The 18,962-nt window shown below is 39.9% G+C and overlaps 1 protein-coding gene across 11 annotated transcripts in view; it reads left to right on the forward strand.

Annotated features, from left to right (window-relative positions):
- The first annotated feature begins 4,229 nt into the window (after positions 1-4,229).
- Positions 4,230-18,962, forward strand: part of lola (longitudinals lacking) — a 73,310-nt gene continuing 58,577 nt past the window's right edge. For 4 of the 11 annotated variants that reach the window (XM_018103783.2, XM_030383710.2, XM_018103788.2 and 1 more), the window contains exons 1-5: positions 6,435-6,750; positions 16,036-16,496; positions 16,613-17,045; positions 17,113-17,778; positions 17,867-17,950. In XM_018103783.2, the coding sequence (XP_017959272.1) occupies positions 16,323-16,496; positions 16,613-17,045; positions 17,113-17,778; positions 17,867-17,950 (1,357 nt within the window). In that variant the 5' untranslated portion in view covers positions 6,435-6,750; positions 16,036-16,322. Of the gene's footprint in view, positions 4,907-6,432; positions 6,751-14,519; positions 14,745-16,035; positions 16,497-16,612; positions 17,046-17,112; positions 17,779-17,866; positions 17,951-18,962 lie in introns of those variants that run through there. The other 7 variants (XM_030383706.2, XM_089261300.1, XM_018103770.3 and 4 more) reach the window with 4 other exon arrangements.

The raw sequence follows: 18,962 nt of genomic DNA on the forward strand, positions 1-18,962 counted from the left end.
GGCCTATAAATGGACTATACGAGACGTTTTACCTATATAAATGTTAACTAAAATCGTATACAACTAAATTAGGATGCAGGGAACAAGGATTTCTTAATGCGTTGCCAACTGCGCACATTTCTATTTCTGATCCAGCCCAGTTTATTGATTGACCCCGGCCCTAAAGCGGACTATGGAAAACGAAGCGTAATTTCTATAATGCGCACACACAAAACAAGGGCAACTACATGGCAAAAGAATTAAAATGAGAGAAAAAGGGATGCGAGGGAGCGAACGTGACTGTGCTAGGGGGTGGACGGGCGTCGGGCGTCGGGCGTCGAACGTCGGGCATCGGGCATCAGTCGTCTGGCGGCGACGGCAACCAAGCATGATCCCCTCTGCGGCTGCAGCCGTAATTCAACCCCTGTTCATCAAATGGGGGGTTGCTAAAGCAACGGAAATGAGCTTTTGCGTTTGACAAGGACACGCACCAAGCAAACAACCCTAACGTGGAGCAGCAACAACAGCAGCAGCAACAGCAGCCTCAGCAACCTCAGATCACAAGCAGACTCTGGCGGGTGGTCCTTCGTAGGGCTGTTGCCATTTGTTTAGGGTGCGAGGGTGGCCCTGACCAGTTTTTGCAACGCATTAACCTTTTTTTGGGGTGGAAAGCTACCACATGGAGATCCGCTAACGGGGGTTGTTCAAAAGGGCTCCACACGGCAGCAAAAAAAAGTCGAAGCCGTGCGCCAGCTGCCGTTGATCACAGGCGAAAGAACAAAGGCAGAAGAAGAGGAACAAATATAATAAAAAAAAGTTGCATTTCAACCCCTAAAAAGTGCAAGCAAAAAGTTCCGCCAAATGCGACCCGAGTTTTGCAAAATATCGTTATCGTATTGAAGGAAATATATTTACGATATTTACAAAAACAGAGCTAATGCTCGCTGAAGCAGATCAGTTTGCAGTTAGAAAGTGTAGACTGCATTTCACACAAAGGCAGGGAAAATAGTTTTCGGTATTTATTTTTGCTGCAATTTCTATGCAAAACATTTTTTACGATATACGTTATATGATATCAACATCCTTAATTGGATACCCGGCAGAGTGTTGTGCCTCTGGCTTAGGCTTACGACCTTATGCATGTGTATGTGTGTGTGCCACAGTATCTGTCAGCCGGCCATGGCGCTGTGTCCTGGCGGTACATGGACCTTTGGTGCATTTGGGTTTTTCCTACCCCCAGAGAGGGTAAATAATACAAAGCCAAGCATACAACAGCTGCCGCAACAACAGCCAAGCAGCACAACAGATGCGGTGCTCCCTCCGTTTCGGTGAGTGGCCAAACGAGCAACCCCTAAGGCACGGCCCCGTTTGCATGCTTCTCTGATCAAGTTGATCGATCAGTTCGCTACCCTTGGCGCAGACGCCCATTTTTCAGTCCTAACTCCATTAAATTCAATTGACAAAAGGAAATGAACATGAAATGCGAAAAAAGGAGGGAGCGAGCGAGATAGCACACACGAGCACACACGAAAAACAGATTAATGTTAAGCAAGAAGAAGAGAGCAACGACAGCACCAAAACAGGCTGTGCACAAAAATAAAAAGGAAATTTAGAGAGGGAAATATTGAGAGGGGAGCCGAGCACAACGTATGGCATCTGCTCTCACGTAGAAACGCAGCCATGTTGGCGTTCTTGTTGTTGTTGCTGTAGTTCTTAGGCTTTCGCATTTCGAAATTTACATTTGCATGCATGTGCGTTGCAATAGCTAAGCCAACAGCAATAGCAACAGCAAAAACAACAACAACGGGAACGCCAGCGAACGCGCGAATACAGAACAAACAGAGAAAAGATGACTTCAAGGTTAAGCATAGCCGAGAGTAGAGTTGACGTTCCCCTCCCACGCATGCCGTTGGCGTTTGCTCTCACATGCGGCTCTCTCACTTACTCGCTCGCTCTTAAAGTTTGGATGCTTCCTTTTGCTTGTGCTGCTGCTCTTCCGCTGCTGTTGTCGTTGTTGTTATTGGTATTGGTCTGTGCATGTGTGCATGTAAATGAGTTTGCACAATAATAAAAATAAACTTTTTTCTTACATTTTTCCCTCTCGTGCAATTTCTGTTGCTAAAATTAAACGTTAAGGAATTTTTATGGAACAGCTGTGTGCGCCAAAAGAAGAAGAAGAAGAGGCAAAGAAGCAAGCAATCGAGCACCAAACAGCGACGTAAAAACCCAGCGAAGTTTCAAGAATAAAGCAACAGGCAAAATCTCACATACACACACGAAAAACATAAATATGCGCATGTGTATGTGTGCGTGTATTTTCGTATATGCATGTTACTGTGCATGTGTTTGCATAGCCATCCCACTCCCACGCACGCATTGGGCTAGCAGGTGATTCATTTCGAAGTTCGCATCGGAAATCATTGAAGTATTGAGCCAGCTATAAAATTAGACTAAAGATTGATTTTCAAACTGTCATTTCTATGGCGATCAATCCACTCTAAAGTATTCGCTGCTGCTGCTGCTGCTGTCGACAGGGCGCGGCAATTTTCACTTTGCCTGCTGCTGAATGGGCAAGCGAAAGAGTTTTGCCGAAAAAATAAAAATAAATAAAAGAGAGGCAACAATAACAACAAATCAAGCCAAAGGCAAAACGAGTTTCTGTCGACTGTCTTCGCCTTCAGACCGCAAAACTTGAGCTTAACGATTATTTTCTTTGTCATGGCAAACAATTTTCAACTTTATTGTTGTTAATTTCTTGCAGCGCAGCTTTTTAAGCCGCGCCAAATCTTAAGAAGAAAGAAGAACAAAAAATAAATAAAAATTCAAGCTGCGCGGGCGGCGCGGCCAATGTTGACGTTGGCAGCGGCTGCGACAGAAACAACAGCAGAGCGACGCAGTTGCTAATAATGTGCACAACTTTTAGAAGCTCAGCGCAATTATGGTTAACATTTTGTTGTTGTTGGTTTTTGCTTTTTTTTGTTGTTACTTTGTTTTCTCGCTTTTAAACAAGTAATCATTTATTTTTAAGAAGCATCCAAATCAAGTTTCAGCAATTGTTAATGCAAAAAGGAAAAAATCCGAAAAAAATGTCAGAAAAAGTAGAAAGATTTATACTGTACATATGAATATACACATACATACATACTCACATACACACGCATATTTTGACGTGTATACATGCAACTTACATACATAGGTGTGTGTGTTGGCACATTAGACGCTCCATTAGAAAGTCGCAAGTGTAGAAACAAACAGATTCATATGATAAGTAGTTACATACATACATACATATAAGTACATATGTAGATAATTGTGCATATACAGGAGCGGCTTGTGCCATGGTCGGGTAAAATATGCCGGCAATCGTGTGGTTGATAGGGAAATTTTACTTTACTTCAATTGTCAGCGGTGTAATTTAAGGGAAAATAAAAATCCCATCTTGTTACGTTGTTAACATTAAATGTATCTTGATGCCCTTCATGTGTAAAATCCGTACCTGACAAAAACAAAATGTTGATGGTTCGCTTGACACCTTCTCTACAACGGAATTTTTATTGTTTTACTTAATGTTTATTATTTGATTAGTGGACAAAGATGCATATGACAACATTGTCTTTTCATACAACATTGTCTTAAAATTAATGGGCAAACATATGTATGTACGTACCTTTGTATTAAAATGCATTAAAAACTTATATACATACATATATATGTATGTGTATATAGCCTAACAAGTGTGTACATATTAAATAAGAAAACATTTTAAAAATACATACATACATAGTTGAGAAATATAACCAGGATTTTTTCATATTTTTATACTTCATACATTTACATGTATGTATGTATATATGTATGTACATGTTAATACATTTGCTCATACAGACACATAAATACATACATATGTATGTATGTACATATGTAGATTCATTCGCATGTGTGCTCACTCTCATACACACCAAAATTTTTCTTTACTTTTTCATTTAGCAGCACATCCACATTCCTTTTTTAAGCAAGCAAATGTCGCTACTTCGCACACATACACATGCAAACACACATCCACACACTATGCAAAAGGTATACAAGGCAAAGTCAGCGCCACCAAGCACGAGCGATCTTCGTTTATTTTTTTTAGTGTATGCAACGAAAACAACAAAAATATTGCGCTTCGTGTATGCACAGACATGCTCTGTGCTTTTTCTGTGTTTGGATTTTGCTGTAGCTTTTCTACTCTTATTCTTTTTGGTTTGCCATTGGCTTCGCATTGCAGTAGCAAATTGAACTCTCAGGAAGAACGCGTTTGTCGCTTCGTGCGCTCGTTTTTATGGCACATAACGTAACGTAAATAATTTGCCCACCCCCAAGCACACTTTTTTGCTCGTTTACATAAAAATATAAAACTAAATAATAATAAACAATCCAAGAAAATAAAAATCAAAACTGTAATAAAGTGAGCTTTTGAGAATAGAATGCGCAAAGCAACAAACACTAAAGTCGTTCGATTTGGTTTATGGCCCCAGGCTGCTGTTGAAATATAATTTATTATAATTAAAAATCAGCAACGAGCAAATAACATAAATATACCTCTACATATGCATTTGTTTGTATGTATGTAGATAATTGACAGTGTTTGGTTTTCACTTGTCTTGTGTGTTTGTTTCTCGTGCAATTGCGAGCCTTTGTACTAACGTGTGTGTGCGTGTGTTTGTGTTGGTGTGACGCAGCTGTCATTGCAGCAGGCGGCGGCCTAGGTGACAGTGCAGCTGCAGTCGACGCTCACGCCGACGTCGCACCGCTTGTCAAATGTAACAAAAGAGGCAAATGTAAAACGAAAGGAAAAAGCTTCTACGTGACCGATTTGAAGTTTTCGCTTATTAACTGTGGGGAGGTGGACATAAAGATGCAGAGAGCTTTTCATTGAATGCAGGTGAGCTACTTGTTATGCGAAACGTGATGCTATTTTACGTATGTATGTATGTATATCAGGTATATTTACGCAGCATGTATGTATGTACATACATATATATTGTAAATATACGAGAATATACATATATGTATATATGTATGTATATTCGTTCGTTGTTCGTTTTTCCTTTATCCTTTCAGCAACTGATCGCTAATTATTTTAAAAGTGAAAAAAATATTAATGCCAAAAATAAAATTTGCACCTTAAACTGTCTCCATTTCGTCAATTAGAATCGCTTAGAGCTTTTCTATTAAGCGTGTAGAATTTCACATAAAAGCGTTAATTGCAAATACATAAGGCATAAACGCAACACCGTTGAAAATTGAAGTACATAATTACACACACATACATACATACATACATACAAATGCTTTTAAAAGCTATGACGGGAGCAAGGGTGCACGAAAATGTTCCGATGAAGTCATGCTGGAACCTAAAATAAATCAGCAAATTGTGTGTATGTCTGCGTGCATGAACGATCATTAAAAAAAAAAAAACAAACACACTCACAAAATAATTTGCACTTTTTAAGTACAAAATGCAATACATTTTACATGCTCTATCTCCCCTCTTATCCGTTTCAATCATACAAACTCACACTCACATGTAGAGTCAATATCCATAGAAAAGGAGACATGGAGAGAGCGAAATACAGCTAACGAGAGAGTGTGTGAGTAAGAGAGACAGCTCAGCAACGGCAGTTTTTGTTCTTGTGAACATTATGGCTTCGCCTTGGCAAAAACTCATACACAAAATCTCGCCCCCTACATGAGCGAGCAACGCTGCTAGCCAACAACAACACGACAAAAACGAACGACCACAACGAATGATATTTTTTAACTCCACTACATAGACAGAGTTGCCAGCTAGCTCACATATACATTCGCATATATATAAACAACCATTTCTATGAATGTATGTTGTATAATTATTGGCTTATTTATATCAATAGGCACTAGCTGTTAAAGCTGCTTCAATTAAGCAACCAAGCCTGCTTTTTATCAGGCACAACAAGAAAAGAAAAACATTAACAACTTTTCTGATTTGCATGCGCCGCTGAATTTTTCGTATTAGTGTTGGCAACTCTGCTCGCGCGCCAAGCATACAAAGCACATATTAACACGCACACACACACACACACACATACATGAGAGTCAAAGTTACCTAGTAGGATGGAACTCTATGGGTGTAATTCTCATCAGTAAATTTCATTGTAAAATAAAATATATATAGAGATGAATAATTAATTATACACAAGCTGTTTTCAAGAAATCGAAAACTTGAAAGGCATATGACAAATTTAAGAGCATGACAATTTGCAAGCAATGTGGGGTATGACAAAATAAGGCGATGAGCAGTACTCTTTTCATGCAGTCAGCCGCAGCTGGGTAATTTTGTCGAAGTCACACTCATTCGCTCGCTCACTCACTCGCTCGCTCTCGTTCGGAACTTCGTTGGCTGCGCGGTGGCTAGACCAGAAAAGTTTTCGTGCACGCTCGTCAGTCGTCAGTTTTTCTTCAGTGGCTCCGCGCGTTTCGCATTTTGTTGTGCGGGCTGCTACTCCGCAGCAGCAGAAAAACTACACATACATACATACACACAACTGAAAAACTTGGCTTTTTAATAAAAATAAATTCAATTTTATTGCTTTTTCTCCCGCGCGCTTTTACACATATACAAATCGTGCGTATCTCTTTATATATGTGTGTGTATTAACATAATTTGATGTGCAAAGCTCTTGAAAGAAGAAAAAAAATCTAATCAAAACGACACGACGACTATGTGCTGCCTGTGATTCTATTTCGGTGTGTATACCTTAAAAACAAGCAACTAAAAATGCATTAGATCTATATGTATATATTTTTAAATAGACTTAGAACTGTACTTTCTAATTTGTGCGATTGATTTACTGTTTCTCTGTCTCTTTTTCTCTTCTGCTGTATGTGTGTGTTTTTGCATATAAAATCAATATTTCCAACGGTTTTTGCAAAGCGTGTATCCGTGTGTGAGTGTTGGTGAGCGTCTCACTTTCATATCGATTTTTCATGCGTTTTTGTGAAAGCTTTTGCTGCATTGTAAAGCTTTTCTAAAGCAGCATTTTTGCAACTGCACACATGCATGTAGAAGCATGTGCATGTGTTTGTGTGTGTGCAATTTGAAGTAATGACGAACAATTTTCATTAATTTAATGAACACACATAAACGCACACGCATGCAAATGAGGTCAAGTGTCGTTGGGAAAAATTGTACGTTCTCTCTCTCCATTTGTATGCAGTCAGTCAGCCAGCCTGACGTTGGTGTGAAAGAGTGAGTATGACAACGAGCATTCGTTACATAAGCTTTTTTCTAATTGGCGAATATATGCGCAGTAGCAGCAGCAGCGGCAGCATAAACTTCTAAAGCGCGCATTTCAATGCACAAGCAAACAACGTGTCGCTGGGGAAAAAAAAAAAAAACATATTTTACATGTAATTGTAAAAAAGCACGTTGTCGAAAAAATAAGTACAATCTAGAAAAAATGTGTCGCTGTTTTGAGCTCTATGTGTAGCCGCCATCTTGGTTTTCCCCCCTATGGGCAACCCAGTCGAAACAGCCGTGGCAGCAGCACCATCACACAATAATAACAACAACAGTACAAAATATTTTTCAATGCTACTGGCGGGCTGGCTGGCTGGTAACGCTCTCTTTTTTACTCCCTCTCACTTTGGCTCTTCGGCTGCTGACTTCGTTTGCTTTTCGTTTTATGTTTGTACAAGACGACAAAAAAAAAAAAAAAGCGTGAAATTTTCTCTCTGCACTTTTCACACACAAACACAGTCACAGCCACGTTCACACTCATATAGCAACAGTGCTCACAGGCGCTTTGGCGCTTCGTGCGCTCTCTTTGTAGCCGACGGACGCACTCGACCGCCCGCCACATATTTTTCTGTTTCCACTTTGTGCTACACTTCTACTTCGCTGCCTGCTGTTGCTGCTCCCGTCGCTGTTGCTGGTGTATGTACATACATACTTATGTATGTATGTACGTGCTCTACAGACACGTTTACATTTTCATTTTTCATATTTTCGGCCTGTTTTTGACTCTCACGTACATACATACATACATACACATACTTTGCTTTGTCGCTTTTATAATCTTTCACTTTATGTGCACACACGCCATGTTTAATACGTATAGCTGTATATGCTTGCGCTGCGACGTTGCCAAATTTCACGCGCGCACTGAACTTTTTGTCGTGCAGCTTAAAAGTTTCATTTGTTTACATTCTACGCACATGTGCAGAATAACAAAAGTACAATAATAACAAAAATAATGAGAGCCAGCCATCAGCAGCAGCAGCAGCAGCACGCACAAAAAGCTGAAAAGCAGAATAAGACGGGGGGAAGCAACAAAAATAACAAAAGCTTTTGCGCAACAAGTGCACAAATGAAAGAATAAGAGATGAAGAATACCCGAAGCGAAACAAAATTAAAAATATGCTCAAGTATCTTTGTTTAGTACTTGTGATTTGTTTATTATTTATTCTATTATTATTGTTTATATTATTTTATTATTATTTTTAGATCATTCATGCTTTTGTTGTGTGCGTGTATTTGCTTACATTCTTTGTCTGTCTTCGGAAATTTTGTACCACCCACGTCTTGAGCGTAAACGACCAAACGACCTTGCATTTTGATTATTGTTTTTATTTCTTTTGGGTGTTCTTCAGTTTCTACACTGACCTACACGTTTAATATTGTCGCGTGCCATACATTCTTTGCCCTACACGGTTTTTTTTTTCTTTATATAATAATTATTATTTTCTGTTGTAGTAGACAGAAATATAAAAACGTGCAAAATGCGAGGGAAAATAATATGCGAGACTTTTGTAGGCCGTTATCGTTGACTGCTTTTTGGTTTTATTTGGCTATTTTTTTCTCTCGCTAGTTTCTTGTCTCTATTGTTATTATTATTATTTTTTGCCAGTGCCAATGGCCAAAAAGTTCATTGAACTTTTGTTTTATTATTTACTTTTTGGCTTGTTGATTATTTGGTGTCTTCATTTAGTCTGTTCGCAATTTCACTTTCACGCGGCCTACTGACTTGTTGTCAAACATAATTGAGGAAAAACAAAGCAAAACAAAATAATTGGAGAGGTTATTAAAGACTTAAACGTGTTCAAGACTTTAAAATGTTTCAAGTTTAGCGTATAACTGAAGAGATTGTCAATATATCTAAAGCAAAAATAACCTCAAAAAGATTTTAGAACTCGTATGTTGAAGATCTATCTATCTGCTACTCCTCTGTTTAATGCCTTCATTAATTATAAACTTATTTGTTTTTTAAGTTTAAGCAAAGAGCTATGCAAATATTAATATGTAAATACATAACGCCCCAAACATCACCTGTCATAAATAGAGAACTGAAGAGAGAGAGAGAAAAAAACGTTCGACACACCTATTTAAAAAAAAAAAAGACGGCGTGACCACATTTTCAAATTACAGCCTGCCCAAAAACCGCCGACAGATGTAGATGAAGTGATCGAAGAGACAAGAAACATATAGAGCTAGAGAGAGGGAGAGAGAGAGGGCGTAGTGGGAACAGCGGGCAGAGAGTGGGCACAGTCAGCAGACATCATCATCATTCGCATCAACGAGTCGAGTCAATGCCGCAGGCCAAATTCAGCAACAGACGAGCGGACGGACGGTCGAACAGACGGACTCTGATAGATAAAAGCCATTGCTTATTATTCTCTTGTCTGCCCTCGCCTCGCTGCTGTTGCTGTTCTCTTGCCCTGCCCCTCCTCTGTCCAGTTTTTAGCTCCATAAACCGTTTGCTCATTGCCATTTAGACGCTTAAATTTTCAACTGATTCCGAGAGCGACAGAGTACGCCCTTTACTCCACAAACTCGTATGTATACGTGTGTGTGTGTGAGTATGTGTGCTCAAAGCCACAGAACACAAGCCCTTAACATTCACTTTAAATAGCTTGTTGAAAAAAATATATATACAAACAGAAAAAAAAAAACGAGTTTTCGTTTTTCTCTGTTGGCCGCTTTTAATGGCAAAAACGACATTTTCTGCCTTTGCGGAATCGCAATGAAAAACGAATTGTGTGAACGACTTTGGAATTTACCTGTAAATGGAAAAATTGATCAATATGTATGTGTGCGTTTATCTCTATACAAGATACATACATACATTCGTGTATTCTTAATCGTATGCTAATGATGATGCACACATTGAGATTGATGATTTATTTAAAGGGTTTCTCATTAATTTTTGCACTCTGTATTAAATTATAATGTAAATAAATATTAATGACGTATTGATATAGCGATTAGGGCTATATTAGATGAATGGCGATCTAACTAACTAGATGATAGATGAGGAAGAAAATAAAGATATTACAAATAAATAATGATAATAATAATATGTTTTTTTTTTTGGAAAATTTTACATAGTATTATACCTTAAGAGGATCCAGAAATTTGCTGGCATATAGGATATAGAATAGAACACTCCTTGCTAGACATATCCATACCTCTTAAAACATATAAATGTAAATAAATATATATGTATATATACATACATATAGATAGTAATAAAAATCCGTTTCATAAAAAGGCAGACGACAACGTTGTAGACGTAGCCGCCGCCGCCTACGTTGTTCTTAACGCGATTTCTTTTGGTTTTCTCTTTATTTATTTTATTTTTGTAGATTGTTGCGAATGCTACAAGTTCTGTCTGCCTACCTCTGCTCCCCCTCCCGCCCTCAATTCCGTTCTGCTCCAAACTCCGTATAGCTCCTGCTGCTGCTGCTGTTGTTGTTGTTGCTGCCACAAATTAAATTATTGAAAGTCGACGACGACGACGACGGCGACGGCGTTTATTTTTACGTCGTAAATATACAAATTTATGTCTGTATTTGTAACTGTGTGGCTGCCTGTATCTGCGTATGTGTGCGTGTGTGTGTGTGTGAGCAGCAGCCCAGCTTGGCAAGCGACAAGATAAATTCCACTTTATGCAAATCTTGTGGGGGGGAACTTTTTTCTTATTTCTTTTAGCAAGAACTCTTCTTTCTTTAATTTTTTTCTTCATCTCTTTTCTTATTTTAGTGTTGTATTTTTCAAGTTATTTCCATTTTAAATTTGTTTTTCAGTCTCTTGATTTTTCTGCGAGCGTGTTTTATTTTTCTTCAAACTGGTTTTTCTGCCAACTCGCTCGAAATGGCACAGTTCTTGTATATTTTGCTAAACCGGTTTTTCTTTTGACTTTTTAGAACCAGAATAAAAATCCGAACAGAAAATATAAAAGAAAGAAGTGGCAGCAGCAGCGGCAGCGGCAGCGGCAGCAGTAGGCACAGCTGAAACACGTATTGAAAGTTCTTTTTTCTTGGCTCCCAAGCAATTTTCTTGAGTCTTATTTGGAGTCCCATTTTGTTTTCGCTCTGTGCCCCCCTGTTGTTTGATGTTGTCGCGCGCACTTCCTGTGGAAACAGGGCACGGCAGTTGTGCCTTAACCACGATCCCCGTTCGCCAGAGAGAGAGAGAGAGAGGGTGGGGGATCGGTGGCCGGCGTACATTTAGGGGTTGCAACCCCCAACAGGAAAAAAGTTTACCCTCTGCCCGTGGACCCTTCGCTTGCTCCTGCTCTCTGTCTCTAAACAGGCTTAACCAGTTTTCGGGGTTGCTCGGAGATCCTGGGACCAGAACATTGGTGGGACCTGGTCTAACGTCTGGCGCGTGCTTCATATTGCAACCTTTTATGCCCTTATCCTATTTTTTTCTATTTTATTTAGTTTTTTTGTTTTTTAATACCCGATTTGCATTAGGGCATGATGGCACTCAAGTTGTTGGCATTTGAAACCCTGAATTAATGAGGTCCTGTGCCGTTACAACTGCGATATGCATTGAAGTGCCTAGATTAATATCATTTGATGGGAGAGTTTTTCGCTAACATTGCGTGACATTTTGATAGCGCTTTAGTTTGATAGTAGATCTATCCACAATAGTTAAATAGAAGGAGTTTAGGTGCGGAATTCAGTTCTCTCATATATAATTCAATTAAAATTTGCAATTGCCCTAACTGAAGGTGTTAAGTGATATTTTTATCTATATCTTGATATCCTATGAACGGCAGCTGCTAAATCAATATCTAGAGTTGGGGTTTTCGCTAACAACGTTCCGCATATGAGTAATTTTGGACGTCGTTTGATAGTAGATCCCAATACATTAAAAATATCACTAAACTAATCACTCTTTCACATACATCCTTTAGTATATAAAGTTTATTCACACTATCTATTATTATGGTGGCAATCGCATTTAACACGATGTTTCGGAAAATGCAATTCCGTTGCATTTCAATTGCGAATTGCTAAAATAAACAAATGAATAAGTTGAGATTTTCGCTAACCACGTTTCGTAAACAAAATATTTGTTATTTGAACGTCGTTTGATAGTAGACCTCAATACAAACATACATATGTATATAGGCATGTACTCTTTTTTTTTACACATATTCATACATACTCTCATTCCCATTCACAATCGGCACAATTTTCGACTATATGTATGCTCTCGCCACACATCCGTTGCGAGAACCCCAAAGCGAAAAAATAATAATAATATGAACGCGCGCGTCATCTACAAAGTTTTTCTGTGGGGTCCAACTGTACTTTTTCCATGCAAAACAACAACCCGCTCAGCAGCAGCAGTAACAGCAAAAACAACAACAATAGCGCTTTGCTCTTTGCCTGCGTTGGGAAAAAGGATCCCAATTTTCGTTATAATCCTCCACCATCTGCGCAAAAATAAAACCTTGCATGTGCAAAGAGCGTGCGTCACGAAACGTAGTTGTGGAACAGAGAGTGAGCGATAGGTAGAGGGAGAGAGGAGTGAGGCAGAGAGCGGCGGGAGAGCGAGAGAGATCCTTTTCTATGCTGTCGCTGCTGCAATCGCTGCATGCGTTGGCAGCGAGCCGCCCTTCCGCCCGATTTTACCTACTACTCCACGGCGAATATTTGTCGGGCTTTGTGTGTGTGTGTGTGAGTCGGCTGCTGCTCAACTACAATAACAACTATTATAAATCCCCTTTTCCATGTAATTGTGTGTATGTGTGCGTAGGAAAAACCCTCAGCTTGAGGCGGCGGACATTGTCTAGCCAATGCATCATCAACGTTCCTCTCGACGTCGACGTCGCTGTCGCCGCCAGCGTCAACGTCGACGTTTATGCCATTTGGGGTAAGAGTTGCCCTAACTAAGAACAGATGGCGCCACTGCGCATGTCTCGCACCTTATGTACAAAGGCCACACAAGTTCACACAACACAAGAGCATACGATATATACATACATACATACAAAAGAAATGCATGTATGTATGTAAATAGAAAAAACTGATCCCTCACACAAAGTAACCGTCCGCCTAACGGTGCCCTCTTGCGCTTGCACTTCTGTTCGTTTCGTTGCTCGTCTTTCGCCTTCGCTCGGCCATCAACTTCTCAGCAACAACAACAACATGAAGCACAGCATGTGTTTTTCGCCATTATATTTTATATTGATCGGCTGCTTCCTTTTGCTTGGCGAAAAAAAAAAAAGAAAACAGCGACAAGCGACTTGTGAAAAAGGGAGCCCGAACCGAAAAGCCGAACCGAACGCCAGCCAACATCGTCTTCAGTTGTGCGTCACATAGCGCAAATGTTGCTATCTCTGTTGCGCGCATTGTGGTTAGAGAATTGTACATGGGCACAGTTAGGTTTTCTATAGAACTTCTCTATGTCGGTCTGTTCGCCGCATCGCATGCCTGTCTGCCTTCAGACGGGGGCCATAAAAACGAACGAGCAAACGAGCGCGTGTTGCAGCTGTCGTTGCCGCTGCTACTGCTTTCCACCTCTTTTTATGCTGATGATTAAATTACGGCAGGAAACGGACGTACAAAACCAACAACATCAAGAAGAAGAATTCATATGAGATGCAACTGTGTGCGCTCCCCTTTCCATTACAATTCGCCGTAGAGGCAACAATCCTCTTTCTTAATTTCTTTTTATTCGTATAATTTTCGCTTCCATTTTGAAAAATGAAAATGTAGCCAAGCGGCGACGTTGACGGCGACGGCATCATCGCCGGACTCCAAAAACCTCTGCCACGTTTTCTCTCTTTCACTCGGTTTGCTTCTTGTCAGTGCGGCGAATTGGACTGCTCGAATTATGTTTGGCAGTTTACCTGCCTACGTTTGTGTGCGTGTATGGGATGTTTTCCCGTTATATTTGCTTTGCTCTTTGGCACGCTCACTGTAATGCATTTCAAAAAAGGCTCCTTTTGCCTGTCCTCTACCTGCCTATAGTCGTCTGCTGCTGCTGCTTACTTGGCAATTTCATAACATGCCCCCAAAGTATGTGAGGCTCACTCTCACTCGCACTCGCAGAGCTACACCGCTCGCTCTCATCAACTTCGCCATGGGCGGCCATTTTGGTGTGTGCGAATGAGCGAGCGAGCATGCCAAACCGAACGCGACGAGAGAGCGAGAGCAGTGAGTGAGCGTCGACGAAGCGTCGCGGCGAAAATGAAAAAGGGTCTCTCAGTCGCCAGCACATTTACGTCGTTTCAGTTGCTTTCGTGCGCTTGGAGCTTTTGTTTGGTTTTAGTGTGTGCACGGCAGATCGCGACGCGTGCGGAGTGCTGGCCAACAAAAAATTACATACACTCGTATATTAAACATACACACACACACATTAAACAGCAGCAACAACAACAACCAACGCCAAAACCACACTCAAAAAGAAAATCATTTTCCTTGTGTATTAATAAATAAATAAAGTAAGTTTGTGAAGTGGGGAAAAAGTATAAATAAATTATGGACATACACAATTGTGAAATCGTTTTTATATGCAGTTCCCCCATTTTTAATATTTATGTGAACTTGTGTTTGTGTGTGTGTTCCTTTAAATGAAAAATGTTCTATTTTTAAATGCATCATAAAGCAAATGACTTACACACTCACACACGGAAATCTATGTGACTGACTTGTAGCGATTGCTTCATACTTAAACTTTAAAATTATCAGAAAATCATAAACGTTTCTCTGTGTGTGTGGGTACTTGTGAAATTTTCCACAGCGAAAATCCCACTAGGAAAAAACACAGTGAACACGCACACATAATCACACGCTCACACACATTCGTCTCGTTCACATACAGAGTGCGTATGTGTGCAAGAGTGTGTGCGTTTGTGCATGCAGCAGTGACGACGCGAACGTCGACTGCGACTGAGAAACTTCCCCTCTTTATGTTTCATGCTGCTTGCTGCTGCTGCCGCCGCCGCCTCCTCGTTAGCTAGCTGACAGCGACGCGTCGACGTCGTCGTCGCAACGTCTCGTTGTCGTCATTTATCGTTTCCATCGATCTCCAACACTAGCAACTGTAACATCGCCACAAAATCCGTTAGCCGAGTATTTGTACTTGCGCTCTCGTTGCTATCGCTCTGCTTGCGCTCATTTCATGTCGAGTGAGAGTAAGTGGTGTGGTGGCTGGTGCCGTTGGAATGAACAAAGTTGAAAAAAGGAAGCAAAGCAAAGATAGAAGTATTTGAAAGCAAGCGACGGAACAAGACATAAAGAAAAAAAAAATTGCATTTGCAGTTGTGTGCTTGAGCGTCATAGATGGCGCTTTCAGTGTATTGAAAAAGTATGTTTCGCATGTGTTGGTGTATTTGTTGATGTGTTGATGAAGCAATTGCGGAGCAGTGTAATTTGCATATGTAGATAAAATATTTATACATACATACGTATATATACGAATGTGTGCAAAGAATACAAATAATAATAATAATCTCGCTGAAATTTCGAGCTCTGTTGAGCGTTAATGCATTTGAATGTGTGTGTACTAGGCGGCTTTTATTTTGCCGTTGCTGAAATAAAACATGAACTTGACCTTGAACAGCTTGCTAGAGGCAAAACATAAAAGCGAGTAATTAATTGCCATTGTTGTTTGGTTTCTTTTGATGTATGCAAGTGAATATATATACATATGTGTTAATTTTTGTAATTATTTTGTGCTTAGCGACTTAACTAACTTGTTTGTATTTTTGTTTTCTTCCATTGCACTTGCAGTTTAACTGACATAACTACAAGCATTTGACAAAAAAGGAAGGAAGATAACAACAAGTGAAAGATAAAACAAGCAAACCAAACGAAACCTTGCTTAGAAAACATATAAGCAAAATAATATTTTCAACTGCATGATATATTGAAATTTCCTGAAAGCTGCTGAAAGAAAAACGCGCCAGGCAGAGAGCACAACCCAAAGCGCGCATCGCCACGTCGAACGACGCGACGGTCGGCAAAATCAATATTTTTCCCTTCCTCCTCTTCTATCCTTTGGAAACTTTTCGGCAAACATGGATGACGATCAACAATTTTGTTTGCGCTGGAACAACCATCAGAGCACGTTAATCAGCGTCTTTGATACGTTGCTGGAGAATGAGACACTAGTCGATTGTACGCTCGCCGCCGAGGGCAAATTTCTCAAGGCCCACAAGGTGGTGTTATCAGCATGCAGTCCCTACTTTGCGGTAAGTAAAAAAAAAAAAAAAAAAAAAGAAAAAAAAATAAAATAAAAACAAAAAATTTAAAACGAAAATACAAAAATCTAAATTGAAACAAATTTGCATTCTATTTAATATTGTAGACTTTGCTGCAAGAACAGTACGACAAGCATCCGATTTTCATACTCAAGGATGTCAAGTACCAGGAGTTGCGCGCCATGATGGATTACATGTATCGCGGCGAGGTGAACATCTCGCAGGATCAACTGACGGCACTGCTAAAAGCCGCCGAATCGCTGCAGATTAAAGGTTTATCCGATAATCGCAGCGGCACCGGGCCAGCAGCTGCCGCTGCAGCCCAACAACAGCAAGCACCCAAGCCCGATACACATCATCGCGTTAAGCTGAGCGCTCCCTATACACTCGAGCAGACAAAGCGTGCGCGCATCACAACGGGCGGTGCAGCTGTGGGTGTTGGGGGCATGGTCGATGCTGGAGATGTGGCCGGTTCGCGTGAAGGCTCCTCCAGTCCATCGCGTCGTCGTCGAAAAGTGCGACGCCGTAGCATGGAAAATGGTAAATTGCAAAAATAAATAGTTGCAAATTATATGTTGTTAATTAATAAATCTGTTTACTTTTGCAGATATGCACGACAACTCGAATTCGTCTGTGCTAGCCGCCGCCTCCAATCAGTCAATCCTCCAACAAACAAGCGCTGGCTTAGCCGCCTCCGCTCTGGTCAGCACTCAATTGGCCAGCGGCAGCGGTGTAGCAAGTGCAACGGTTGCTGCTGCCGCAGGCAGCGGCACCGGAAGCCAAGTAATCAACCAGCCATTGACCAGCAGCAGCAGCAGCAGCAGTAACGTTACCAAAAAGACTGAAAGCGCTAAACTAACATCGACAGCAGCTGCCCAGGGCGCCCAACAACAACAGCAACAGCAGCAGCAACAACAAACAACAAGCGATGCCATTAACACCGACAATGTACAACAACAACAGCAGAATCAAGGCGCCCAAGGCGAGGCCGAAGAGATGGATGTGGCAAGCGGTGGTGCTGCAAGTGGCGCTGTTGCCGTGCATCCCGGTGTCGTTAAGCAATTAACAACGCTCGACAAGTCGAATCATAAACAAAAGATCAAAGATAATAGCATAACAACAACTGAAATGGTCATCGAGCCCAAGGCCGAATACGACGATGATGCGCACGATGAGAATGTTGAGGATTTGACTTTGGATGAGGAGGATATGACAATGGAGGAGCTGGACCAAGCGGCCGGCACCAGTCAGGGTGGCGAAGGATCTAGTCAAGGTGCGTCTTTGCCCAACAAGCATCTAAATTCACAAATGTATTAAATATTTTGAATATTAATTGTGTAAATTCTTTATCGATATTGTAGCATATGCAACATGGCAACACGACAGATCTCAGGATGAACTTGGACTAATGGCCGCACAGGATGCACAGCAACGGGATCCACAAGGTGAGTTTTTCCTTGCATACTCTATACTCGAAAAGATAGTTCAAGAAAAACTATATACAAAGTTATATATATAATACAAATGAAAAAGCAAAAACAGTTTAGATCAATTATGGTTAGGACCAGCCGAGCACGACGACCAGCTAAAAATTTCAAATGCAAATTTTAGTAGAAGCAGAAAAATGATTTTTACCAATTTTTCTCACACAACTCTTAATTCACATAATTTGTTTTTCGTTCAAAAACTTGAAAAGAAAGAATACCACATAATAATTGAATTTTTTGAAAATATTTAATATAAAACTGCAAAAGGTCGTGCTCCGAAAAAAGCTCTTAAACGTTTCAGCAAGAATTTTTGTTAGGTAGCCAAAAGCATAGAAAGAAAGTAAAAAAAAAACAAGCAACAAGAAAAATGCAAAGAATACTAAACAGAAAAAGAAAAAACAAGAAACAAAATTCGAAGCGGCGGCACAGCAAACGAAAAATAAAAGAACAGCAAAAATTTTAAAAACTGAAAAACCAGAAACCAAATGACAAATGTTTCAAGTACCATAAAAAAAAAAAATGAAATTAATAGCCTTGATTTGAGTTCTTCTAATTTGTTTTGTTTTTGTGTTTTGTTTTTCTGTTTTGCTTTGCTCCGCTCTCGATGTTACAGCCAAAAATTAAAAACTAAAAAAACCAGATAATAATTTGTGCAAGTTGAAAGTACTACTATTTATTTATTTTGAGTTTTTTTTTTACAACTAACTTCAATTATATAATTTTTTTTTTTTTGATTTGATCACACATAATTCGTATAACTCAAGTTTTTTTTTCTGTATATATTTATTGTATTTATTATATTAAACTACTTTAAATTTAATTTTTAACACACAATCTATCACAAAAGAAATTAAAACACAACCAAAACCACCAACAAACATTTGCTACTATACCCTACCCCCTAAAAGACCTGATTATTGCTATCCTCCACAACTATTTAACTAACTCTAACTATTATAACTCACTCAAA

Source organism: Drosophila navojoa, chromosome 5 (assembly GCF_054131105.1).
Source record: "Drosophila navojoa isolate 15081-1374.11 chromosome 5, UAZ_NAV_1.0, whole genome shotgun sequence".
In the NCBI taxonomy this organism is placed as follows: domain Eukaryota; kingdom Metazoa; phylum Arthropoda; class Insecta; order Diptera; family Drosophilidae; genus Drosophila; species Drosophila navojoa.